At 41.0% G+C, this 27,534-nt stretch overlaps 1 protein-coding gene across 3 annotated transcripts; it reads left to right on the forward strand.

The window, feature by feature from the left end:
- Nucleotides 1-488: 488 nt before the first annotated feature.
- man1b1a (mannosidase, alpha, class 1B, member 1a) lies at nucleotides 489-20,999 on the forward strand. Of its 3 annotated transcripts, none has more exons than XM_066646254.1 (14): nucleotides 489-855; nucleotides 2,179-2,316; nucleotides 4,936-5,044; nucleotides 6,305-6,471; nucleotides 6,830-6,966; nucleotides 7,584-7,696; nucleotides 9,603-9,794; nucleotides 9,925-10,073; nucleotides 10,865-11,053; nucleotides 11,470-11,660; nucleotides 14,891-15,011; nucleotides 15,366-15,560; nucleotides 15,886-16,017; nucleotides 17,438-20,999. In XM_066646254.1, exons 2-14 carry the CDS (start codon nucleotides 2,215-2,217, stop codon nucleotides 17,642-17,644), a joined length of 2,004 nt encoding a protein of 667 aa, XP_066502351.1. In that variant the 5' UTR covers nucleotides 489-855; nucleotides 2,179-2,214; the 3' UTR covers nucleotides 17,645-20,999. The 3 variants fall into 3 exon arrangements, with proteins under 3 accessions (XP_066502351.1, XP_066502353.1, XP_066502352.1); XM_066646256.1 differs by lacking the exon at nucleotides 489-855 and adding an exon at nucleotides 1,537-1,644; XM_066646255.1 differs by lacking the exon at nucleotides 489-855 and adding an exon at nucleotides 1,537-1,639.
- Nucleotides 21,000-27,534: the final 6,535 nt, after the last annotated feature.

Consider the following 27,534-nt stretch of genomic DNA (forward strand, 5'->3'; position numbering starts at 1 on the left):
GCTACTTCACCACGCCCCCTTCTGACTCAAGCGAACCAATCGGAGTAGGGGAGGGCGGGACTAGTTTGTGAACGAAACGCTTCTCGAAGTTCTATGTAAACTCTAGAAAAACAAAATCCCGGACGTTTGTGAAATTCCGCCCGGACATTTTTTTAAGTCTAAAAAGGAGGACGTCTGGTCACCCTAATCCTGGTGGTTGCCCGTCGCCATGCCCTGAACTCAGGAATTTGTGCTCATTGAGAAATCAGTTTACCCATCTTTACCACATTCGTGGATGCTCATCTCGTAATTGCAATGTTTCTAAAATGACTAGTCCAATGACATCATGACGGACATTTGTATATGGTCCCTCTCACCCACCCATGGACAGTGTGTAGGAACAAGGATGTGGTTATAATATTATGGCTGATGACACTAGTGCGGCTTTGAAAGTGTTAAAGGGGCGCGTGACGTCATCTGTGCATGGTCACGTGGCTGCGATGAGGCTGAGCTGCGCGTAAACACAGAGCATGCAGCTTAGTTTCCACAGAGCTTACCGCACACAGCGGGCCATTCTCTCTATAACACCAACACTCAGCACTCCCTGAGGCGCGGGCAGGGTTCTGTAAGACCGAGCATGGCCTTATTAACGTTTGGAGAGCTGGTAGTCCTGCCGTGCTAAGCTAATGCTTGTGTCTGATGTCGTGTACATTCACAACCCCCTGTGCTAGCGTTATCACTAACGTTTCTCTGTGTCCCTCTGGGTTAATGACCACAGACCGCAATGAACTGGGTTTACTCGGGTAGATAATCGTCACCGCGGCTGTGTTCAAACTCTTCTCGGACAAAGAGGTTTGACCTGGTTTTCAGAGAAAGGTAAGATTTCTGACCCTCATCTTCGCCCTGTTGCTATCAGGAAAGAAAGGTGGACAATACATATTCCACACTACTGTCTCTCGCACACTCTCTACCTCTCCTTTTCTCTCTCTTCTGTTTTCTCTCTGCACTGTCATTCCGTGTCTGTGTACCCGTCTTATCTTTCTGAATGTCTTCTTTCTCTCTCTCTCTCTCGCTCAGCATCTCTGTCTCTATCAACCCTCTCTGTCTTGTGCTCACTTTCCCTCCTCTCTTTTCTTTATTATGTCATACACAACATTTACATATTCACTACAGTGAATCCAAGCTATGCCGGGTGCACCCAAGGCTGTATAATCTAAATGGAATCCCATGGAGAAGCTGCAAAGGGCCTAAGGTTAGCATAACCAATGCCAAGCACGGGCTAGACGGATATACAACCCAGAACCATTGGGCTGTGAAGTGGTGTAATTGCTATCTCTGGAGTGGAGCAATGTTTTCAGTGCAGAATTAATTATCCAGCATCGATACCTGATATCTACTCCTGTGGGTGAATACAATCACATCTTCTCAGTAGAGTAGATGTTATGATGTCAGCAATAACAAGGAGGGGACTAAAATGGACACCACTGATGTCTGATTAAACACTTAGCAGGTGACTATAAACACTTGAAATTGTAGTCTTTCTGTGATCCAGTAAATGTCAGAGAAGCTGTTCAGGTATCATCATCATCATCATCAAGGCCATGTTCATTATACAAGAGCCTGACTCTAACTGACCAAACAAAGACATTCATCATAAAAAGTGAGGTTTGTTTTTTTGCAGATACACATTTTCTCACTGATTGTCTTATGATGATACAATAACACAGCACCCTCAATCTTCCACTGTGCTGCCTGGCCATGAGTTTGTAAATCCATTGTAAATCCAATAAGCTCAGGTAGGTATGAAATAGCACAGGATAAACACAACCAGTTGGCCTTATTGTGGTTTTTCAAATCCACTCATTTTACTCTTTATCCTGTGTCGTTTTATTAGAGAACAGTACATCTGTGGCCTCTCTGTCATTCTATATTTTGCCTTCTCTGCCCAGTGTATGGGATGTGGTAATTAGTCTCAAGATTAGACTTATTTTTACTCTACACCTCAATTCTCATTAGGGGCCTGCAAAGTGTTGGGTTGCTGTAGCAACTATCGCCGATCTGCTTTTCTTCACACTCTTCATTAGGAGCTCAGCATCTGTGGGAAATGCATGCGGGCGTATCTCAGCATTTATTTTCAATAGCTTAGCCTCTTGCTGTCTTTTTAAATTATTATTATTTATTTATTTTTATATCTATCAGGCTCGGTATATTTATTCTCTGGGCACTGTGTGAAGAATGTACTCGCCCCTGAGGAAAGACTTTGTCACTCTGACGCTGGGAGAGCAGCATAGCCGCAGCTACACCAATGGAAAGCACCGGAGACAGTCATGTTGGAGGGTCAGTATGATAAATTCATTACTATCCATTACTTAGGATAGTGGTCCTTATCTCTGCTAGTAGAGACCTTCTGCCTTTCACATATTCAAATGATCCTCGCCCCAACACACATCTAGTCTAGCCCTTCTGCAGTTATCAAGCAAGCCTTTAGGGGGGTAGTGGATCTGACTGGAGTTGGAAATCACTGCCTTAGACCTCCACAAAGGCATGTATTCCTACATGATTGTGGGTTAAAAGCACATATAATTTTTATAATAATAATCATTAAATTACATGTTACACATGCAAGGGATTTGTACTGTTGTGTCTTTCTCAGTCAGGTGCTGTCTGGCTTCCTAAGGGGTGCCATCAAATTTATTCAGACTTTAAAACATTGACTTAAAGGTATCTAAAGTAGGGGATCTTCTAATGTTCTCTGTCAGCTCATTCCATTTAATAATGGCATAGAGTTCAACGCTGCTTCTCCATGTTAAGTTTTCACCTGAGGCAGGGCTAACGCACTAGTTCCTAAAGATCTGAGAGTTCTGCTCGGCTCATATCTCTGCAGCTGGTCTGATAAATACGCTGTTCCTACATCATTAAGACATTTCTAGACCAGTAACAGCGCCTTAAAGTCTGTTCTGTAACAGGCAGGTATACTGTGTAAGGGTTTAAAAATGGCGATGATATGTTCTCCTTTTTACTCCTAGTGAGAACTCTGGCTGCTGCTGTTTAATGGTCTTTTTTGCAAGTACATGTAAGAGGCCATTACAATAATCAATCCATTCTTCATTTCGAAAAATCTTTTTTTTTAAATCATAAAATGCTAATCTGTTATATGCTTTAACTTGGCTACTGCAACTGAGATATGAGTCCATTAGTACGCCTAGGTTTGGAGCCAGTTCTTCACATCTGAGGGCTCTCAAAAGTCAGAATATTTAGAGAAATAAAGTCATAATGTTCTGATGTTATCTCTCAGCATCTAGAAATTCTCAATAAGGGCTTTAATCAGTGTTTTCCATCAAAGACGATTGCACGTTGTCGAGGGAGCAGGATGCTGGGTTTGCAGTATGAATGGACACGGTAGACACAGTCTTAACATGATCTCATTTTCAAGCAAATTTTATTTTCAGGAAATCATTTTTAAAACATGAAAGCTGGTTACAGCTGCGTGTTTGTGTGTGTGTGTGTGTGTTGGTTGTCAGACATATGCTGAGCATATGTTTTTAATACATTTTAGGTTGAGCTTGAAATTTGTGCCTTGATCAGAAAAATAGAATAATGCAGTAAAGGATCACTTTTGGTTCTTTCAACGTTTTACTGGATAATTCTGTAAAGAACATTAAAAAAATACACATGTAAAGACAGGTGAAAATAAACTAACAGAAATTTTGCAAACCACATGATTTCAAAACACTGTCACTGTGCCCTGACATTATTTCCAGTCGCTGGAAGTGTACTGGAGATATGGAGCCTTACTCTTCCAATTTATTTTCCCTGTATTGGTGTAATGATGGTCCAGAATTTACAATCATTAAATGATTTACGTTCATCTACACGTCCAAGGGTGGAGTGCTCTCTCCAGGTTGGAAGTGAGATCCTGCCTCAAGTGGAGGAGTTTAAATACCTCGGGGTCTTGTTCACGAGTGAGGGAAAGATGGAGCAGGAGATTGACAGGCGGATCGGTGCAGCGTCAGCAGTAATGCGGGCTCTGTACCGGTCCGTTGTGGTGAAGAGAGAGCTGAGCAGAAAAGCAAAGCTCTCGATTTACCGTTCAATCTACGTCCCAACCCTCACCTATGGTCACGAGCTTTGGGTAGAGACCGAAAGAACGAGATTGCGGGTACAAGCGGCTGAAATGAGTTTTCTCCGCATGGTGTCTGGACTCTCCCTTAGAGACAGGGTTAGGAGCTCGGACATCCGGGAGAGACTCGGAGGGGAGCCGCTGCTCCTCCACGTCTAGAGGAGCCAGTTGAGGTGGTTCGGGCATCTGGTTTGGATGCCTCCTGGACGCTTTCCTGGTGAGGTGTTCCGGGCATGTCCAACGGGGAGGAGGCCCCGGGGCAGACCAAGGACACGCTGGAGAGACTACATGTCTCGACTGGCCTGGGAACGCCTCGGTATACCTCCGGAGGAGCTGGAGGCGGTGGCTGGGGAGAGGGAGGTCTGAGTTTCTTTGCTCCGACTGCTTCCCCCGCGACCCGGACCCGGATAAGCGATGGATGGATGGATACACGTCCAAGCCAAAGACATTTTGATCTTTCAGGATATAGACTGTACCAGAACCACGGTGTGTCAGCTTTACACACAGGGATTACGCCTAGTCCTGGATCATTGTTTTCCTTTCACTGTAGAATCTTCCTTAAGAATGCTGGGTAGTCCAGGACAAGGCCTAATCCCTGTCTAGAAATCCAACCAGGTTATCCTGATCCCCTTTTAATTAGCTAACTAAACTATGAAATGTTCCAACGTCTGGTATAGAACTGTAATAGTTCAGAGTTTAAGTCTAAATCCAGATGTATTCATGTTTATTTGTTACTGCTCTTGATATTCACATTCGGCACTACTTTACAAGTTTGTTCCACATACTGAAATATTTTTGTACTTTGTGTTTTATTTGTATTCTTTGTCCTTTTCCAGAAATGGAAGCAGTTGTCCCGCCTGCAGCGCAGTCTGATCCTGTTCCTGTTAGCGTTCTTGGTCATCTGTGGAATCTTCTCATACCCCAGCCTCTCAGAGCAGTGGAAAGGTGTTTTAGGGTCTTACTTTGTATTGTGCTCCTAATTGTTTGATGTTAGAGTATTTATGAAAAACAGTAGCCTTCAGTAATCTTAGGACACTACGGAATGTTATATTTAGAGCTACACATGTAAACAACGAATATATTTAAAGCTATCCACAAAACAGGAATTCAATCCTGATTAAAATCAATTTATGTTAATGCAGTGTACTCTTAGATTTTTACATCAAGTAGGGCACAAAGTGAGCAAATTATGCGGCTTAAAATTAAGTTTTTAATCACTTTAATTATCATATTAAGTCTAGTGGTTTAGTCACAGAAGAATAATGTTTTTAACAAACTTGTAAATATTTAAATGAGTTCTGTTAACTGTGCATCCAAGGTAGAGCTACACAGAATTTCTTCATTTTCTACAAAACAGAAGATCTGTGAAGCCTTTCCTCATTATACCAACTTTATGGCTTGAATATTTCATGAAGTTAAATCAATTATGGTGATAGTGGAGTTGAACCAATTCATGCAATAGCTGGGGTGCATTGAGGAGAAGACTGAGCAAATCTGAATCCTTCAATCTGTTCTACAGTGTCCCGGTACCTCTACAGTATACAAGAACTTTCTGTTACTTTTTCTATATTGATGTATGTTTGTATTGAATGAAATGATTTGTATTATTTTGCAACAATACACTTCCAAGAAAATAGTAAACAATGTTCTATTTATGATCCTGATGATGCTGTTTTTCTTGCTGTGTTGCTCTTATGTTTGTGTTGTAGTTCTTAGATGTACTCCCTACTGAACAGCCTTGAACATATTGTACTTGAATCCTTATCCCTATAGGCTTATTAGGGCTCTTTATTTCCCAAATTAACTTCTCTCTCTCTCTCTCTCTCTCTCTCCCCCGTTTGTTTCTCTCTCTCTCTCTCTCTCTCTCTCTCTCTCTCTCTTCCCCGTTTGTTTCTCTCTCTCTCTGTCTTCCCCGTTTGTTTTTCTCTCTCTCTCTCTCTCTCTCTCTCTCTCTCTCTCTCTTATTTCTCCTCTCTCTCTCTCTCTCTCTCTCTCTCTCTCTCTCTTATTTCTCCTCTCTCTCTCTCTTTTCTCTCTCTCTCTTTTCTCTCTCTCTCCTGTTTCTCTCTTTCTTTCTCTTTCTCTCTCTCTCTCTTTCTCTTTTTCTTCTCTTTCTCTCTCTCTCTTTCTCTTTATCTTCTCTTTCTCTCCTCTCTCTCTCTCTCTCTCTCTCTTTCTCTCCTCTCTCTCTCTCATGTTTTTCAGCTTTGTCTGATGGGTCAGTGAAGGAAGATTGGGTTGATGTAGAGAACGAGGGCCTGAGGCCTATTCATCCTGGACTTATCCCAAAAGTTGTCCCTGGTGTCGTACAAGAGGAATCCCCTGAGCCACAGAGACCAAATGCCCCTGTTCTGCCCAAACCTCAAGCCTTGGTTAGTATTACACTGTCCAGAACTTTCCACACTTGCAGATTTACGCAATTACATTTTAGTTGTCAAAAGATCAGGGACATGTAGCCACTTAAGACTGTATACTACAATGAAGGGGTGTCATTAGGCAGTATATTGATTAAAAAACATTTTTTATCCATATGTTTTCCTGAACTAGTTGTCTTGTGTAGCTGTCTTCACTTGTAGAATTTTTCTTTAGTAAAAAGTATGTGAAAATTAAATAAGGAAATATAAAATGTCTCCAGAGTTTCGATGGCAGGAAGCGCATAATTGCTTATGTGTTGTGTATTTAGTCTGTATGGTGTTTGTGTAGTTTGACTTTTTGACCCCTTACCTGCAGAAGAAACCTCCAAGTAAGCGTGGTCCTCCAGCCCTGCAGAAAAGAGGAAACATATCAGAGTGGCAGGTAAAGGACAGAGAAGAGCCAGCCAACAGAAGAGAGGACGAGGAAGAAAAGGAAACAAAGACGGTCATTAGGTATGTCTCCATGCATTAGTGCAGCAGCCACCTTCACACACCCGGCTGTTAATCTCTCTGATTGTGGAAAGACCTTGAGTGAGAGCAAATCATAGCTTAAGTCAAACACATCTGTCCTTAATCTTAGTTTCTGGACCCAAAGAGACATGATATGGTCATGCAGAGTAAATATTTTATATTTCCATTTTTATGACATTAGGATTTTTCCCATTTAAAAGGAGCACTGCTCAAATTGTTCACAACTCGATGCAATTTGAGACATATTCAGAACTTGGGATCATTTTGCATTCATCTCTCTCGCTTCAGTAAGGCATAAAACTGCATTAAAATCCATTAAGCAAATGAGTAATGTGCTAGCCCTGTAAAGTGGCTCTGTTAAGTAAAGTTATAAATTGATTTTCAGGGTCATGGATTGGATTAAGCCGTTTGTATGGCTTTTGAGATCAGGCCAGGAAGAAGCCCCCTATTTATACTCCTTATTATCAATGTCTCTTAGTCCTGCTGCCTGAAAAAAGCCTTTTTAATGCTGTTTTTAAGGCGTGGGCAGTTTTTTTTTTTTTTTTTTTTTTAAATGTAGTTACTCTGTGTGGTTCACAAATTTGTCTTTTTCTGTTCAGCTGGCGTGGGGCCATGATTGAAGCCGAGCAGGGCACAGATCCACAACCCTCAGCTCGTATGAAAGAGGCAGCAGGTCCTGCAGAGGGTGAAGGGGCTTCCCCTTTACCACCAGGTAGACATCCAGCTTTCTTACACAATCCACTGGGCTAATGATTTTTGAAAGCATGAAATATTGATATAAACCCAGATATAACCCAGGGAGATCCTGCTGTAACTAACCGACTGAGTTCTGATTCCAAAAGCAAATGCAGCCAGACGGCTGACGGTAGCCAGGATCCTGAGACAATCCTTAATACAGCAAACCAAAGTCCTGGTGTCAGTAAATGAGTAGTATTTAAAAAAAAACAAACAAAAAAAAACGCCTTGTTCAGACATGCTAGGCTTCATCTTTCTCTGCTCATGACAGAGAAACAGAAAAAAGACCATCACATGTTGAAAATCTTGAAAAGAGTTGAGGATATTGCTATATTCCTGCTGCAAAAGTGGGTATTATTTACTTATTTTTGCTGTTTCAGATTATTTGGGTAGGAACCCACTCAGTAAACAGACTGAAAGTGCTACAAAACTAAACAACTTACAAACGATGATCTGTGGTAATTCAAACAGTAAATTTAAACTTACAGACATCAGGACTGTTCCACCTTGAATGACACTGAAATTCTGAACATAAATAGATTAGAGAGAACTGTAGAGTCCCCTACAGTCGTAGTCACTGGCTTTAAATGTTTCAGAACGTCCCTAGTTCCCTACTGTGCACTCCTTCTCTTGCTATGGACATGCTCCATGATTCTCTTAGAGAAGGGACAGCGCAAAGCAAGAGACTTCACCTTTTAGTGCCGTGACAACACTCAAGGTGCAGGGAGGGTAGCCGCACCCACTGCTAGGTGATTTAATTTGTAACTGAAAGTGCGTTCAGGGCTGAAAAAGGAAACGTAAATGGTAACTTTGGCTTATCCATGTTTTCATTTTAATTTTGTCCCATCTGTTGTATACTGCAGTAAAAAAATGAGGTATATATATATTATTATATATATATATATATATATATATATAAATATATATTACACATTCTTTTTACTTTTGACACTTAAGTACAGGAGGTCCTCGGGTTACGTCAGTCCCGAGTTACGATGTTTCGTGGTGATGACACATCTCCCATTTACTGTATAAAGCCTGAAGTGGTATTGCGTCGTAAACGTTGTAACGTGAACTTCGTGTGTGGTGTGCGCGGTGGAAGAATACACGGTTACGCGGCTCGGAACCGAGGAGGATAGGTGTTAGGATAAGTGCTTACAGTATGTTATTTACGTACAGTATGTACGTATGTTCCAACTTATGCCGAAAATCAGTTTACGACGCGACGTAGGAACGGATCAACGTCGTAAGTCAAGGACCCCCTTTAGTTCTTTTAGAAAAAGCAAGGTCAAAGTGGTGTTTGAGTTTTCTTTTCCCAATTAGCATTTTTATTTTAGATATGACCATAAAATACCAGCCTAGTTTTGAAAAAAGCTTTTTTTCAAATATTTATTTTATTTTTGTCAGTGCTGACCAATGAAATAGCAAATTAAATTATTTCATTTCATTTTTACTTTTATGATTGGATGCACATTTGGAAGAAGAAATGGCAAAAAAGTATTAGCATTTTTATTTTATTGTTTTCATTTCAGTTTTAATTTTGGCAGGATTTACTTCCCATATTTTTGCAGGGAAGGAGAACAAACTACCTATTAATACGCACAATTTCAGAGAAAGGATAAGCAGGTATCCACATATTTCAGACTGTAGTCTGGGCTACATTAGCAAGAGAAAAGAAGCAATTGCATTTCAGTCTTGTCTTGTGGTCAAGGGTTCTCAAGGGTACTTCCCAGTCCTTCTCAAGGAAATTGAGATACAGCGCTTGCTTGATTGCATTGAAGTCCCAGAGGTGTGTGGGTTGTAGTTATTCTCAGATATCATCATAACATTAATCATAGATGATAAAAACTGCAGTGAATATTTTTTTTCTCTCTCTATTTTAGTCTCTGTGAAGCCTGTGGATCGGGCTCAGGCTGTGAGGGAAGCTTTCAGGCATGCATGGAAAGGATATAAAGCATATGCTTGGGGTCATGATGAACTGAAGCCTATCTCTAAAACCCACGGGGAGTGGTTTGGTTTGGGACTTACACTAATAGACGCACTAGACACTATGTGGATTCTAGACCTGAAAGAAGGTAAGACAACTGCAGCCTCTTTCTGCCACTCATGTAAAAAACAGCATGTCTTCCTAGGCTCAGAAATCCATCTAGCTTTTTCTCTCTCTCTCTCTTTCTTTCTTTCTTTCTTTCTTTCTTTCTCTCTCAGAATTTGAAGAGGCTAAGGGTTGGGTAGAGAAGGAGCTGTCCTTCTCTAAGAATGTGGATGTGAATCTGTTTGAGAGCACCATCCGAATTCTCGGCGGCCTTCTGAGCACCTACCACCTGTCAGGAGACCCCCTGTTCCTGGACAAGGCTGTCAGTACCGCACATTTAGCTCCTCTTTTTTGTTTGTTTTTCTTTAGTTACAGCTTAACTGCGGAGAAACAGCTTTTACATTTTTTTGTGCATTAGCTTAAGTTACGTAGGCTTTTAAAATATCTATTTCTGACTTGGTCTGATTCCTGCTTGAATTTTGCTGAGAGTGTAAACAGTGAAATTCATCTTTACGTTACCTTTATCCAACATTTCGTTATCCCTTTTTTTGAAAAAAAAACAAACAAACAAACAAACAACATTTTAAATGTATTTTTAATATGTCAGTGTTCTAACACATGCCTCGTGTCTATTTTGCCTGATTTAAAAAGCTCTCAAGGTCAGTGTGTACTGGGAAGATTAAACTACTGTAGGCTGAATAAGTAGAAAAATGTGAAGCTGTTTTTGTGACATCATAAAACCAGTGAATTTAAAACAATACATTTTTTTAAACTTTATATAAAGTTTACATATTACACCAAATTCTGTTTTTGGGGAAAAACAGAGGTAAACCTATGTAACAATTAGAGGATCTCTCATTGATCAATCTGCTTGGTCTCATTTTCTTAGAATGACGCTGAATGTAGATAAATAACTATTTTGTAAGTATTTCTGTGTGTGTTTTTCCTCAGAGGAATTAGTGTTTAGCTCATTTCCTGTTTACACAAGTTTTTTTTTATTATTATTTATTTATTTATTTGGGGTCAATTAAACGTTAAAAGGTTTAATGATTTAATTGTTTGCAGCAGGTTCTCTAAACTTTCTAAATCTGCTTAATCTCTTTATTCTCTTAGAAAGATATTGGTTTGAGATTAATGCCTGCCTTCAATACTCCATCCAAAATCCCTTACTCTGATGTAAACATCGGGAAAGGCACTGCTCACCCCCCACGCTGGACCACTGACAGCACTGTGGCCGAGGTCACCAGCATCCAGCTGGAATTTCGAGAGCTCAGCAGGCTCACTCAGGACCCTCAGTACCAGGTACAGCCAGCAGGGGACTTCTAATCTGTTTATATTTGTTGCCAGTTGGATATTAATGACTTGCAAATTGGGCAAATTTCTCTGTTTTATCTACTTTCAGTAAACTGTAATGAAGTGTTGATTCATTTCACATATTAAACATAAACATGAAAGTTGAGGGTTTTTTCCATGCTGTACAAGGATGGGAAATATGATAGGAAAATAATTTCACAATCCCTGAAGACATTTCTCTTAATACACTGTGAAATTTGATAAATTGCTACAAACAAAAAGCCTATTTCTACTGCATAGGGAGGTCCAAGTAGTTCTTCAGCTTCTGAGTGTACACTGAGTATAAGTCTATATATTTGTTCCAATTGTTGTACTCTTTCTTTGCCCCTCTGTGCATCTGACTCTGTTTATATGTCTGTGGTCAGAAAGCAGTGGATGAGGTAATGCAGCAGGTCCACAGGCTGGATGGGAAGTATGATGGACTTGTTCCCATGTTTATCAACACAAACAGTGGGAAGTTCACCCACCGTGGGGTCTTCACTCTGGGAGCTCGTGCAGACAGCTACTATGAATACCTGCTCAAACAGTGGCTGCAGGGTGGCAAGAAGGAGCCAGAGTGAGTTTTTTCACGTCTTTTGGAAATCAACCTGCATCAGTCCCTGTCTCATCTGTATAGCTGCTTTAAAATGTCTTGTAGTAAACATTTTCAACGTTTCTAAATATACCTCTTTCTCCCCGGCCCCAGCCGCCAGTGTCTGGAAGATAAACCCATTTTGAATTCATCATGGTGACATGACAACACAATTACATGATTTCCTGTTCAGTCTACAGCAATTTAGCTGCCCACTCATGTTGAAGTGATAAGTAGTGTTGCTACGGCGAACAGTCTGAAGCTGATATTAAAAAGGAAGGTGTGGGGAAAAGAGGGAAAGAAAAAACATCATTGGACACTTTTAAGGAGACATAAGCAAAGAAATCACATTTTCAGTGAAATTGCACATTAATATGAGGATCTGGAGCCTACCAACCCACAAGCTGAGATTCCAATCACAGCGCTTATGTATGAGCATATAATGTTAGGGGTTATTCTCATTAAAAGGAACAGGCGCTAAACCTGGCCACTCTGAACAGGGCTGTTAAGACAGTGCTTGATACTAGGCATTTTTAACAATTTTATTTTTACAAATGTTTCAGTAAGACTCCAGTAAACTGAAAGGGTATAATATTCATTCATTCATTATCTGTAACCCTTATCCAGTTCAGGGTCGCGGTGGGTCCAGAGCCTACCTGGAATCATTGGGCGCAAGGCGGGAATACACCCTGGAGGGGGGTGCCAGTCCTTCACAGGGCAACACAGACACACACACACACACACACTCACACCTACGGACACTTTTGAGTCGCCAATCCGCCTACCAACGTGTGTTTTTGGACTGTGGGAGGAAACCCACGCGGACACAGGGAGAACACACCAACTCCTCACAGACAGTCACCCGGAGGAAACCCACGCAGACACGTGGAGAACACACCAACTCCTCACAGACAGTCACCCGGAGGAAACCCACGCGGACACGGAGAACACACCAACTCCTCACAGACAGTCACCCGGAGGAAACCCACGCGGACACGGAGAACACACCAACTCCTCACAGACAGTCACCCGGAGGAAACCCACGCGGACACAGGGAGAACACACCACACTCCTCACAGTCACATGGAGCAGGAATCGAACCCACAACCTCCAGGTCCCTAGAGCTGTGTGACTGCGACACTACCTGCTGCACCACCGTGCTGCCCAGGGTATAATATGTCCATTTTAAAATATCCAGATTTCAGCAATAAAGAAGAAAATAGAAAACAAATATTAACACTTTGTAAAAGTCATTTTAGCAGTGGTAATCATACATTTATTTTTAGATTTCAAGTCTTAAAGCACTTTAGACAAGAAAATGATTTTGAAAGATAATAATAGGCTTCACTTAAAAGAAAGTACAAGAGTCTAAGTGCACTTTGCTTATGCTAACTGGAACAAATGTCAGACTAATGTTTTTAGTCTGCTTTTTTGAAAACATCTATCAAACTTGCTTTTGTTCTCTTCTCTGAATGCTTTTCCCATCACCCTCATAAAAGACGCATAATGGTGGGATGGGAGTGTGGTGCATTATACTGCCTGATATATGCTCTTGAAGCATTGACTCCCACCCTTCTCTTGTATTTTGCTGAAATAAATTGACTGTTTGAAGTGTAGCGCTGCCAGCAGCCTTGATTCTGTAGGGCGGTTGTGCTGTGTTTAAATGGGAAATGGCTGTTATGATCAAATCTATATTTCTGGCTAACTGCCTGTCTGTTTTGCGACTTGTTGATAATCATTTGCATGCTTGTCACCTCCCTGCTTCACACCTGATAGTGATCGGCCTCCTGCCAGCGCTTTCATCCCACACGCACGAACCGCTGGAAGCTGCTCAGATGCAGCACTGCTCTTTTCGTGGAGTCACCTTGAAATACTTCAGCAGAAAGCCAGAGCAAAGGCTTCAGTGGTCCTGACACTGAAAATTACTCTCCTATTTTGCGAGTGAATGAACATGTATTTTGTGTCCTTTCAGGAGGTTATTTTTAGGTTGGAATTGATCTAATGACTGATACGGAAGCAGCCAAGCCAAGGTCATTCTCACAGCTGGATTAGTCAGCGAGTGTGACTGTCCTTAGGCTGAAACTGCACTTAGTGTGCTGTCTGCTGCCGGGAGGCAAGTTTTACACCCTTCCACTGTGAGCAAAGACTTCTGACTCCAATAGGAGTGTGTTATGGAGCTTATTGAAAGGGGGATTACACTAATGCTTTAAAAAAGTTTATATACATCAGTCATTGAGATATACACAAGGTCATTCAGGGTAGTTTGATGTGAGACTTCTAGTTCCTTCTACAACAAATGGCAAACGTTGACTCTGTAGGTTTCTCTGGAACTTTCCACTGTTAAGCTGGGGTCCCTGCTTTGCTGAGAATCGTGGGCCAATCTTAGCACAGTCTCATGGTGGTCCCTTTCCATGTTGTTTCATGGCTCCAAATGCACCCAAAAACATCTGTCAAATTTGAATTATTTATAAATCTCTGAAACCATTCCATGCTCAGTTACTGTCGCCCACACAAAAGGCACATCATTGTCGAATGGGAAATGGTGCATTATAAGCTCTTGAAGCACAAACCACTCACTTCCTTTTCTAATTTGCCCACATCTGGCTTTGTATAAAGTACACAACATGGTTCCATTCCAACAATAGAATATTTGAACGTACTGTTATTTGTCAATGTACAAAGAAATGTGTCTTCTGCACTTAACAAATTACATACATTACTCTTGGAGCATCAAGCAACCATCCCAGTGCATGGCGAGCAGTTAGGGATTAGGTGCCTTGCTCAATAGGACGTCCGCTGTGGATGTTGAGGGAGGAGACAGTGCTGCTCCTACACTTCCTCTGTCCCCAGTTTTCCTGTCAGTCATTGGGGTGGAACCGGTGACCTGTTCTCAAGCCTGCTTCTGTAATTATTAGGCCACAGTTGACAAATGGGCCATGTCCACAGATGGGCTCCAGTCAATAACTGTAAACCTGCAAAGTGAACAAAATGACAAATGTTGATGATTGTCTTTGATGGACAATGTGTATAAACTAAGTGTCTTAGCAAACTGCCAACTCATGGTACACACATTTGATTGTTGTGATGCAGTACGCGCTTTGTGCCTCTAGGAGGCAGGTTTGACCCAATTTGATGGCACGTGCATAGAGATTTCATTAGCAGTGTGTGTAAGTTACATAACCGTGTGTGTGCTGCTTGTGTTTGTGCCTGTTTAGATTACTAGAGGACTACCTGCAGGCCGTGGAAGGCATAAAGAAAAACCTCCTCAAACAAACATCTCCCAGCAAACTCCTCTTTGTAGGGGAGCTGTCCCATGGGCGACTCAACCCCAAGATGGTAAGAGATTAAAAAAAGAACCTCACGTGTCCAGGCTTTATGTCTAGAGTTAATCCATAGGCTTGTGGTTTATGGGAGGCATCTGTTTGTTTAATCCCCAGTATCAAATGCAATATGCTTAAGGAAGCCAGCAAAATTGGCTCGCTCATGAGGATGAAAATAGACATTACTGATGGAGATTAGATTGCCTGAGACTTTGACCTCTGTATCTATGTATTTTCCTTTTTCATCCTTTTATTTCTCTTTTTTCCTGTCTGTTTTCTCTGTCTGCTTTGTATTCTGTTCTGTCTCTCTTCGATTTTTCTTTTTTAAATTAATTCTTCTCCTCTCTCTCTCCATATTCCTTTCTCCCAGGATCATTTGGTTTGTTTCCTGCCAGGAACACTGGCTCTGGGAGCACATAACGGCCTTCCGGCTGACCACATGGAGTTGGCCGTCCAGCTGATGGAGACATGTCATCAGATGTATGTTCAGATGGAGACAGGGCTAAGCCCTGAGATTGCACACTTCAACCTGCAGAATGATAATGGCCGTGATGTAGATGTTAAGGTAAATGTACATTTAAACATCCCTGAAAAAGTCAAATCTGTCCACTTGTCCAAACTCTTCTCTTCTAATCCACTGATGGAAAGAGTAATGTTTAATTAGTCATTTTCCACTGGAAATATAAACAAATATTCTAATGAATAACAGAATCTTATGCATACTTTATAATGCTGCAAAATGAATGCACAGTTTCCACAAACCATATGTAGTTAATGCAGATAAAATTCAGACTTCACGATGGCTCCTACTTCTGGTCTTAGCTATGTATTGTGAAACAACATTTTTTAACAATTATTGTATACGTGTGTGTGTGTGTGCGTGTGTTTAGCCTGCAGATAGACACAACCTGTTGAGGCCTGAGACAGTGGAGAGTCTGTTCTACATGTACAGATTCACTCAGGACAGTAAATACAGAGACTGGGGCTGGGAAATTCTGCAGAGTTTCAACAAGTACACCAGGGTAAGTCTAAACTCATATTTACATCTCTTACTTCCCAATCAGTGATAGTCCTTCAGCTACTTCAATAATCACTGAGAGCACAAACATAACGGTATTTTTGTAAAATACCATTAAAAACAAGAATTTGTGATTTATTATTTCTCTAGAAATGTTATTTAACTGACAAAAGCACAGAGAAAGAATTTCCAATGTTTTCACTGAACAGATTAATTGTGTTTTGTAGCCTAAATATACAGTGACCAGGTGTTCTTTTTTTGTACCGGACATTTTGGGACTCAAAAAAAAAAAAAACATCCCAATTATTGCCATGCGCCCTTGAACTGTGCACTTTCAAGATGAAAAATGTTTGACAACAATGTTTCACGGGCGGCACGGTGGCGCAGGTAGTGTCGCAGTCACACAGCTCTAGGGGCCTGGAGGTTGTGGGTTCGATTCCCGCTCCGGATGACTGTCTGTGAGGAGTTGGTGTATTCTCCCTGTGTCCGTGTGGGTTTCCTCCGGGTGCTCCGGTTTCCTCCCACAGTCCAAAAACACACGTTGGTAGGTGGATTGGTGACTCAAAATTCTCTGTAGGTGTGAATGTGAGTATGTGTGTGTTGCCCTGTGAAGGACTGGCGCCCCCTCCAGGGTGTATTCCCGCCTTGCGCCCAATGATTCCAGGTAGGCTCTGGACCCACCGCGACCCTGAACTGGATAAGCGCTTACAGATAATGAATGAATGAATGAATGAACAATGTTTCATGACATTGTTGTTTTGCTTTGCTTGCATTTGTTTGTTTTGTAGTTTGGTATGAACAGAAAAAAAACAGGATTTGCATGACCATTAACTGTCAGGAACTGGCTAAATGTTGTTTTATAGTTTATTTGTTATTATTTAGAGCCAAATGTGGAAGGTAATGAGTTATGGGCACAAAGGCATTGTGTTGTTAAAGTGTATGTATCAAGATTCAGTAACATATAGTTGCCTGGTTTTGTAAAATGTTTTGCTTTTTTGCTTGATACAAAATTCAGGAAATATTTCTTTGTGCTTTTTCAGTTAAACCAAAAGCTTAAAGAAAATTAACACAGTAGATTCTGGGTTTTACAAAATGTCCCAACTGTTTGGAAATGTGATTTGCATCACTCACTGAAACTGAAATGATCACTGAAACCTCCTCAGCCTGTGCCCCAATCACTGAAACAATTTCAGCTACTGTACTATAAATACTATAGCAATGACGTCACTGAAATTTCACTGAAAGTATTTATATATATATAAAAAAAAAAAAGTAGGCGTTCCTTGTTTAAGTAAAAATAATTTATTTAAATGTATTCATTTTTTAATATTATTTTGAAATGCTTTTAAAAGCGTCATGGTTTGTTCTGTTAAGCTGTATTTCGTTTGATAAACATCACAATAAAAATTGTATCTCTGTGAAAGGTCCCCAGTGGTGGCTACACCTCCATAGGGAATGTGCGAGACCCAATGAGCCCTCTCCCCAGAGACAAGATGGAGAGCTTCTTCCTTGGAGAAACCCTTAAATACCTGTTCCTGCTGTTCTCTGATGACCCGGAGCTGATCAGTCTGGATAAATACGTGTTCAACACAGAGGCCCATCCCCTTCCCCTGTGGCCCTCTGCCTCCTGACCACAGCCCGCCCTGAAGGACTGAAGCTTCCACAAGGAGGGAGACTTCTCCACAGCTCTTCCTGAGGCAGATACTGTGTCTGAGGTGGGCAGCTTTCCGACCTGGATAATCTTCTTCTCATGATGGGTGAATGGAATCGCACTGGCCGTTACCCGTCCATACACTAACAGGGTGTTCTCTTGGCTGTTTTTTGGTGGAGGTGAAAAATTTGACAGGATTCTACTTGAGCTGTTCTGGAGAAGCAAACATGGACCAAGAGGGGGACATGAGTGTGAAATAATTCGTCCGAATCAGAGATATTTTAGACCAATGTTGTTAAATAATCTGTCCATTTTGAGAGTCATCATCCAGCCACTAAAACCGTGACATAAGTGGCCTGTTAAATGTCTTAAGTCTTTGAGTTGATTTCAAAAGAATTGAGTCACTAATGAAAGAATTTGCATTCACACACTGTGAAAATTGCCAAGCACTTTGATGTAAAAATGAAGAGTCTGACTCTCTGCCATTTTTCTATGTTTGTATTTCTCGATGTTTGTATTTCATTGTGTTGACTCTACAAGCTCTTGCACAGGGACCCTGCTAATACATTTCTGAATGTCCCCTGTATGAGATGCAGGATACATTGGGGACCACGTTGAACAGTGAGCTGTTTTATTTTTAGAGTTATGTTTATTTGTTGGTTGTGAGGCCCATGAGATTTGATGCGTGTCTGTTTATTTCATCTAACATTTTTTAGTATTTTAGTGGAAGCCAGTGGCTTGACTCCCCACAGAGCCTCTTAAATTGCAGCGCAGCCGTGTGCTGTGATCAACAGCTCTGTCAACTGAAAACACTACATTGGAACTTTTCTTTTTTTCCAAGTTGTGACATAATACTCCTTTTCAAGAGCCATTTGGAGTTTATTTTTTTATTATTATTAACTATCATAATTGATTGTGTTCTCCAAGGCATTGTTTTGCACTGAGAAAGGTTATAGCCATAGTTAATTAATTAATCTCAGCTGCAAATACAAACCTCAGTCTGAAAGATGTTGGGACAGTAGGTGAAATGCAAAAAAAAATAAATAAACAATCAGCTGTGATTTGTAAATCCACTCTGACAGATAACACTCCCTATGGGACTGATTTAGGGAAAACGTAATGCTAGGAGCATTTTAAAATGATCATAAAATATAAACAGGTGATAAAATGATGCTTTGGAATAAAAGGAGCATCGAGACAAGGTTAGCTTGTGATCCTCAAATGGCACTCCATTGGAAACCAGTGTCATTTGGCGATGGCGGATATTATCACATAGGCTGTGGATACTTGGGCAAAATATCAATAAACACAGTTCATTGCTGTATCCACAAATGCTGACACATTAAAACTATATGTCCTCAATGTCCTAGAAACACTGTCAATGTCTCATCTGAAATGGATTGATGTATAATGGAAACGTGCATCAGCAGAGTCAGCTTTCAGATGCTTATGGAAATGATGGATGTCATGTTTTTGGGCCAATGAATAAAGACCATCCAAAACATTAAATACTTTATATATATATATATTAATATTTATTTTTAAGTAAAATGACATTTTTCATATTACGCAACAGTTATCATAACAACAACGACAACACTAACCAATCTATTTTATTAACCTTTCACATGCTGTCCCAACTGAGGTCTGTATTCAAATATCCCCTACTATGATTTTGTGTCCATTCTACAGGAATACACTGGTGTCTGTCTGCAAAAAGTTAAGACCTGTATTAATGCTTCCGTATTTTGTGCAGTGAACCATTTTATGTGCAATCCCTGAGTTTCAGAGTTGCTGTTTGTCGTGGCTCATGTGTCATGTTTTTGTTTACGCCGTCACATTGAAGGCTTATCTGTCGGTGGTCACGCGTGCTGTCATGCAGTCATGTGCTCTAAGCCTCCTGGACCTGTCAGACTCTGATGAGATAAGCCTTCAGCAGCATTGCAGGTTTCTGTCTGTTTATTGCAGCGATGATGGGCGTCTGTGGCCCTGCACTGTAGCATCTTCTCCGCCCAGTTCCTTCCTGCCTGCTGTCAGTAGCACGGTGGCAAAGTCGACATTGTTTTTGTGCCTTTTGATGTACAGACTCCTGAAACGAGTGCGATAAAAGACTGACTGCTGTGCTGCGATCCTTTCTGCTGATTACCATTTGTGCTTTGCTGGCATGCGCTCCCAACAAAGGGGCTGTGAGAGGAGACTCGTCTCAGGGTTCAGATGCTTTTAAAAGTGAGGACTTTCTTGACTAGGATTTTGGAAGGTATACTTAAGGATGTAAACGCTGAAAAGCTTAATGGTGTAGGTTTTATGGTGAGCCGGTCTGGAATACTGTTGGTAAATGACTCAAAGCTAATCATGATCATTGAAAGCAGCTATGTTTATTTTTTACAGTTATTTAAAGCGATTTTCAACTCTACATGAATATTAAATCCATCCATTCATCCAGTAAGGGGAGGAAAGAGTTTTCTGAATCTGTTACAGAAACATTAACAGTCTCTTTACTTTAAATTATCATGGATTTTATCATGAATATCACATGGGCCTGATTTATTTATTTTTATTATTATTTTATTCTTTACACAGTAAAAAAATGATAAGCACCTTGTTTCTACACTCACTGTCCTTTCTCTCAGATCCTCTGACCATGCCAGAGCGGTTCACCCGCTTCTCTGCATACATTCTTATGTCCATTTCACCCCATTTCACCTTTATTGATTAGGTCCCCACAAAACAGGTGTGATTTGTGTGGAAGATCATTGTCTGCAGTGACACTGAGATGGTTAAAAATTCCAAAAACACTGCTGTGTCTGATCCAGCACAACACACACTAACACATCACCATCACATCAGTGTCAGTGCACAGGTGAGAATGATCCACCACCCAAATCATACCTGATCTGCGAAGGTCCTGACCACTGATGAACAGGGTTAAAAAGGGGGCGAACAAGTATGCAGAGCAGCAGCTATGGACTAGAGTCTGTAACTGTAGAACTACAAAGTGCTCCTGAATGGTAAGTGGAGTGAATGTAGAAACAAGGAGGAGGTCCTGATATTCTGATGTTTGGTGACTTTTTATACCGTGTCTTCTGTAAAAGGGGCAAACGTCTTGGGCTAGATCATTCACGCAATGAAGGAAATTCAAACATTTCTGTGGCACTTGTAGAACTGAACACTTCCCTTTTACAGAACCTGTCTTGCTTTTTGTGGCAGCTTTGTTTGCTTTCTTTTGCACGTCATGTTAGCAGAGACTTTTTTTTTTCCACTCACTGAAGCTGTGTAAGGAGCTCTGTAAATACACATTCAGTTCCTCTACATTTCCTGAACCCCCACCCCCTCAAAAAAACAATATAAATATATATATATATATATATATATATATATATATATATATATATTGCTTAAAGTAGTTTTGTTCTGTTTGATCTATGTTAACGTTTGAAGGTTTTCTTTGTGTACTTGCATCGCAGGGTGGACAAGAGTTTTATTTTAAATTAGTGGGCTTTGGATTAATTTTTACCATCACTGCTCAGTCTCTTATTGACAGTCGAAGAAACCTCGAAGAATCGCAATGCTTTCTTTTAAGGGAAACAATATATCAGCCATACATTGTTGTTCAATAAATGCAAAAATTAAGTTATTAATATTGTCTTATTAGCCCTGTCACAATAGTCATTTTTGTGGTTGAGATATTGTCCCCAAAATAACTCTGATAAACTGTTTTATTGTCTATTTGGGACTATTCTCTTCCACTGATATAATGATAAAAATATAATAGCATAACAGTGCAGTTACACACCTTTTAAAGAGCAACAATGTCTTTGTTATGATTATAAGATTATATACTGGAATTGGAACACGAAAAAGGTACAAGTATCTTACAAACAAATAAAATCAAACCAAATCACCGTATCAACCCCAGAACAGGGAGACCAGGGAAAAGAACAGAACAGAGCAACTGGCTGAAATATTGGTAATGTTCATTCATGTGTAAACAAACGCTCCAATAAACACAGTGGACAATACTGAGGTCGCCAAAAATGATTGAGAAAATGTCCATATATCGTACGATAAGTCGATACTGCATTTATTGTGACAAGCCTAAATTCATCTGATAATTTAGCACCACTTGTAGCTTGGGAAAACACTGATGTCTAATTATTGGGAGAACCTCAACCTGAGCCATCAGTTTGACCACTGGCCAAGAACAAGGTTTTAGAGTTTGAACATGAGATCTCTTTTTACAGCACTTTATATAATGAATATAGTGTGAGCTTTTAAAAGATTTACTGTGCCACTGAACGTTACGCTGGGAAGGAGGACCCTACGACACCAATATAATACCCCCACAAACCCCCAACAGCTCATACACAAGTCTGTCTTTCACCCTCCTTCCTTACATTTCCCTGGCTCTCCACTGAAAGGCAATCAGGAGGTCTGAAGCTAGTAAGGAGAATCCAGTGGATACAACCACTCCACTACCCACCTCTGAGAGTGCTGCTCCTCTCCCTGGCTGTAGAGTAGAGGCAGCAGCTTTCTGTTTGTCTTGTTGTTTCAGGGAGAGGCAGGGCACTGAGATGGACACAGCTTCTCCAAGTTCTATCTTCCGGGACACATTTACATTATCGATTATTGCTGTGCCACCACATCAGTCAGGCACACCAAACAACAAACTTTTAATTAGCAGTTGGCAACAGTGTTAAAATCCTAGTGGGCTGTGCACTGTTTATCACTTTACTCTGATTTTGTCCTTCTACAATGTAGTTCTCAGCCGGAACAAAAAATTGGACATATGTCCAGTTGCCCTCGACCCCATCTTTTCTGTTGCAAGTTCTCCGTGGGCTGGCCAGATGTGAGGAGAATGGTGATTAGTTGATTAGAGGATTTGATTCACTTGTCTGACCTGTAGTTTGGCTCTAAAGTGTTTCTGCGCTCAGTGAACTGATCCGGTGATAGATTTCTTTCATTGTGTCGAGGCTGAACAGAATAAACTGATGGTGGGGCTTTTGTGTGAGCTGAGGGTGCAAGAGTTACAGAGACAGGACAAGAAAGATGATGGTGTGTGTGTGTGTGAGAGAGAGAGGAAAAAAAGAGAAAAAGTGGGGGTGGAGGGGTCTGACCCCAGCTTTCTTAGTTTTGCCATCACACACACACACGCACACAATTTCTTGCTCGACAGCGAGCAGGTTTTGACTCAGACCTTCTGCTCTTCCTGAGCTCCGAGAAAGCCTATAATTACGTGTATCTCACTGAGAGACAGCAGTCTAAGCAACAGATGTGATGAAGCTGCTCTTGATTTTTAGCCTCGTGAGATTAATTTTAGAATCTGCTTTGGAGAGTTAATTGGCCATTGAGTTTATTTTTAGTATCAGCTCTTCTTACTGAGTGCACGGCTAGCATCCCTTTTTTTTTTTTGGAGGCATCCAACAGCTCTACACACTCCATAAGCATTAATTTTGTATGCTCTAAGCACCAACATCATTAATAATTAAAACATTGATTCTTAACCTGAGATCATTTTTGAAGAATCCTGTGGGACACTTCCCATATCCACCGTACGTTCAGGTACAAGTCAGGCAGCTGAATCTCTCAGAGGAGGAACTTGCTCTATGCTCCATGACAGAGAAGACTGACGTTTGAAGTCTGTGAAAGGTCTTGTAGTGTTTTTGCTCAGTAGTTTGAAGCAAATAAAACATAGCTTAGCTTGTAAATGTTTCAAGTGTTCTATTACTAATGGAAATCTTGTATTTTACAGTTGAATTGATTGTTTTCCATTGACTGGTGTTGCCTTTCATTGTCAGGCTGCGAGGTGCTTTCCTCAAGGGCATTTCAGCTGTGGACGTTGAAGCAGGAGGGAAAGCAGTGTTCCTTAACTCATCCCACGCCATTTTTTTTTCTGCTGGTCCAGTGGATCAACTAATGACCTTCTGGTCCTGTGCCAGCTTGTATCTGTGGAGTAGAAGAAGATATAGTGGTAGGAAAGTGCTCTTGTATTGAATAGTCCTGGTAACAAGTCACAAGATCTCCTCACCCCACACCAACTTGAACACCCAAAATTAAAGGGTGACTACAGTGGATAGAAAGTCTGAGGGCCATGAATTACCAAAACATCCCCAAAATCGCTTTAAAGTCACAGCAACAACACAGTTACAACAACAACAAACATTACAATGAAGTCCCCTTTTACTGGGGGGCATGATGGGAAATACTTTGCATGTCCATTCCCCAAAACGTCTCCACAGTGCTTTTATCTTTTTTTTTAATAAAAGGAACACACTCACCCCTTGACCACTCACACATGCTCAGTGGTCATGTTTATATGATCTCATTTGGAAGTGCATTTTGAAACAAGACCCCCAGGCATCTCTTGAGTGAACCTGAGGGTTTAAGGCGACTTGCCATAAGTGCCCTTAAAGATAGCAGCAGGATTTACCCCAAAGGGAAAGTGGGCTTCTTTGAAGCTTCTTTTTCGGAATTAGAATGGGGGCTTAGAAACTGCCTCCAACATTAAACATGCTGAATTCAATGCAGGCCAGATGTTCACGTTTACAGGACAAGCACACATCAAGTCCCACAAACTTCCAAAGTTTTATAAGAACTTCTGAGGCGCACTTAAAAGCAGCAGGAAAAAGGAGAGTGTGTTTTAGTTATTCAGCAGCTAAACATGATCACTGCAGGCTAACATCTTTTTTTAATGTGTTTCTCTTATCTACACATGAAAATAACCAAACACCCCTCACCACTCGTCTCCTCCAACTTCTTTTCTTGTGAAGCCTGAGATTTGCCTGGGCTAATTTAGCCACTTCAAAAGACAGAGGAAACTCAAGCATGCATAAAAGAAACAGAAAATAAAAATATAATAATACAGTTCTATTCATTTCCAGGCAAAACGATCAAAAACAAATAATTAAAGTTTCAGAAGATGTTTCAGAGGGGATTAAAAATAAGATCATCCCTTTGGACCAAAAAAAAAAAGTCAAATGAAAATATGAGAGAGGAAAAAGCAGACATTTCCACAAATTAATTTAAACAAAATAATTAAAAGACTTTAGACGGGCTCCAAAGAACGGTGCATGACCTGCCAGACCACCAGAACTGTTCCTCTTTGTTATATAGTACTTGTAAGAGATACTCTACTCTTACACAGCTGTTTCTGTACATCCTTCCACTGTGAGAAGAGAACTCAGTGATGTGGATCTGAAAGGATGTGGATGTGCCACGGGGTCCAGACATCACCGTCACTGAATGTGTCTGAGTGTGGGCCTGGATTGTGAGAAGTAAAAAAACTAAACTGGAGGTGTTGAGTTGATGCTGAGGCATCAGCTGGGATTGGACCACTGATCTCTTTAATGATAGGGTCAATACTTAAATCCCTGGACCACTCGGGACCCTGACTCTCATTCTCTAATTGTTACAGAGGCAGGCTAATGTAGCATTAAGGCTGTTTTACAGTCTCTGGTAAGATAACACATCTAAGTCCACTGGGTTTACAAGTAAGTTTTAAAGTGCTCTTGTGTAAAGTATAATTGTAATTCAGAGTTCAAACATTCCCTTCTACTTTTCTTTTTATGCAAACTTATGCCTAGTATTAAAGTAAGAAGAATTTACTGATTCGTTCATTCACTATGAGTTCCATCAAGAAAAAGGCACTGCAAAAGCATCAGCATCAATTTGTTCTGTTCATGGGGATAACTGATTTGGTTTTGGTTCAGACAATTCACAGATTTTAAATATACATATTTTTTTTGTTTTAATATGGGACATTCATTCATTATCTGTAAGCGCTTATCCAGTTCAGGGTCACGGTGGGTCCAGAGTCTACACAGAATCATTGGGCACAAGGCAGGAATACACCCTGGAGGGGGCGCCAGTCCTTGACAGGGCAACACACACATTCACACACTTTGGAGTCGTCAATCCACCTACCAACGTGTGTTTTTGGAGCGTGGGAGGAAACCCACACGGACACGGGGAGAACACACCACACTCCTCACAGACAGTCACCCGGAGCAGGCCTCGAACCCACAACCTCCAGGCCCCTGGAGCTGTGTGACTGCAACACTACCTGCTGCACCACCGTGCCATTCTCATATGGGACAGTTATCATAAAATGACATAGGAGGGGGCGAGTTTTTCTGTACAATTATATGCTATTTAAAAAAAGCTAAACACTTTAAAACATTTTTGTACAGCTAATATTTAGCGCAACATGAACATGAACTAGGTCTGCGTCCAAACCAGAATATATAAACACACAACACATGTCTCGCCCACTGTCATTCAGAATGAATGGAAGCAGAAATAAAGCCTGGTTGAGCTTTGTACTCTTTAACTGAGGATCACCAGGCTAGATTCTCAGCTGAGCTGCACAACACAGTTTAAATTCTGAACGCATGCACGTCAGTGTGCTTGCACATTACTCCCTGTTTACATGGATCTATGCAGAAGTTAACACCAGCCTTTCAGGGTCTTGCCCAAGGACTTTTATGTGTATGGTTGTGGTGTTCATTCCCAAACAGGGGACTGAACCCTTGTTCCAGAGAGCAGCGGTTATTCACTGTGCTATACCAACTGTGAACAAAACCTCAATACAGAAACATCACTGTCTTTCTATACAGGCTTTCATTATAAAAGTCTGCAATTAAAAAATGAAAGTCTAAAAGTCTGAAGTAACAGCAGAGTTTCCGTTGTTGTTTACAGCTCTCTGGCTGTTTGTGTGAATGTGTTGGATGGTGGACTTTGGGACATGGTTATGGATTGGGGGCTGCTGTAGGCTCCTCTCGCCTGGACCTATGGGTTAGGATTAGTGTGTGACAGCAGCAGCAGGCAGGGGCTACTGGGAATTCCACAGATGCTCAGAGCAAAAGACGGCAGCTGCCACAGAGCTTTCAGTGCTCTGTGAGGTTTCGCTGAAAGAGTTGAATGAGAAAAGGGATAAATTGGCATCCTAAGTATTTACTGGTTATATGAATAGTCCTCTGGAAGATCTTATTCCAGCTGTGTGGCTGATGTTGTGTTGTCTTAACAGCTCTTACACACGGTCAGAATATCTGTCAATGTGGTGGCACCCTCAAGGGTACATTTCTGTACCTTTAGTTAGGGGACATAAGCGTATTCTATTATAATTATAGATTTTAAATTAGTGTTGATTTCATATACCCTGTTTACACTGTTTATGCCTTTAGAGATAATAATGTATGTCTACTGTACTGTGCAGAATACATTTGACTCATAGTGAGGACTAGTGGATGGACAGAAGGCTTGGGTACAGTGTTTGAACATAAAGAAATTTGTTTTTCTTTTTTCAGCATCAGTTTGGAGGAATGATTCTGATAAAAGTGCTTTGAGCAGCAGGAGGAAGAGGATGGATGTCAGCTGTTGATGTAGATGATTCATGATTGGGTGAGAATATGCCTGAATGGAACCTCGATATGGCGTCACATTCATCCAGGCACAGGGAGAGATAAAGATGAGGGCATGCCACAGACAGGGATGTTTTTGTTGAAGCACTCTCGACTCTCATGCATTTGTTCTGAAATCAGTACTATTAAAAGAAAGCTGGTCCCCATTACAGCAGGAGCAGGCTTTAAAATAATCCGTTAAAAGCATCACTAGGTAGTTGTTGTTTTTTTTTTTTTTTACCTTGCGGTTACAGATTCAGAATCATTGTGGTTCTGTGTATGACCTATAATAGCGAGAACAAACCCTTTGTCATTGCTACTCCAGGCTCAGCACTGCAGAAACTGCACTATGTAACTTTTGGAGAATGGTAAGAACACCCATCCAGTGCTGTTACCCTATGCACCTGTAGGAGGAGCCCCGGAGTGAAAATACCAAAACTTTCCTAGTGCTATTTTAAGGCTGTACACCATAAGT

This window comes from Hoplias malabaricus, chromosome 15 (genome assembly GCF_029633855.1).
Source record: "Hoplias malabaricus isolate fHopMal1 chromosome 15, fHopMal1.hap1, whole genome shotgun sequence".
Lineage (NCBI taxonomy): Eukaryota > Metazoa > Chordata > Actinopteri > Characiformes > Erythrinidae > Hoplias > Hoplias malabaricus.

Excerpts from the sequence above, each read along its gene's own strand:
- man1b1a (XM_066646254.1), top strand. The coding sequence starts at position 2,215 with ATGTACTCGCCCCTGAGGAAAGACTTTGTCACTCTGACGCTGGGAGAG. Across the intron at positions 5,045-6,304 it reads CCTCTCAGAGCAGTGGAAAG|CTTTGTCTGATGGGTCAGTG; the intron begins GTGTTTTAGGGT and ends CATGTTTTTCAG. Across the intron at positions 9,795-9,924 it reads GATTCTAGACCTGAAAGAAG|AATTTGAAGAGGCTAAGGGT; the intron begins GTAAGACAACTG and ends TTTCTCTCTCAG.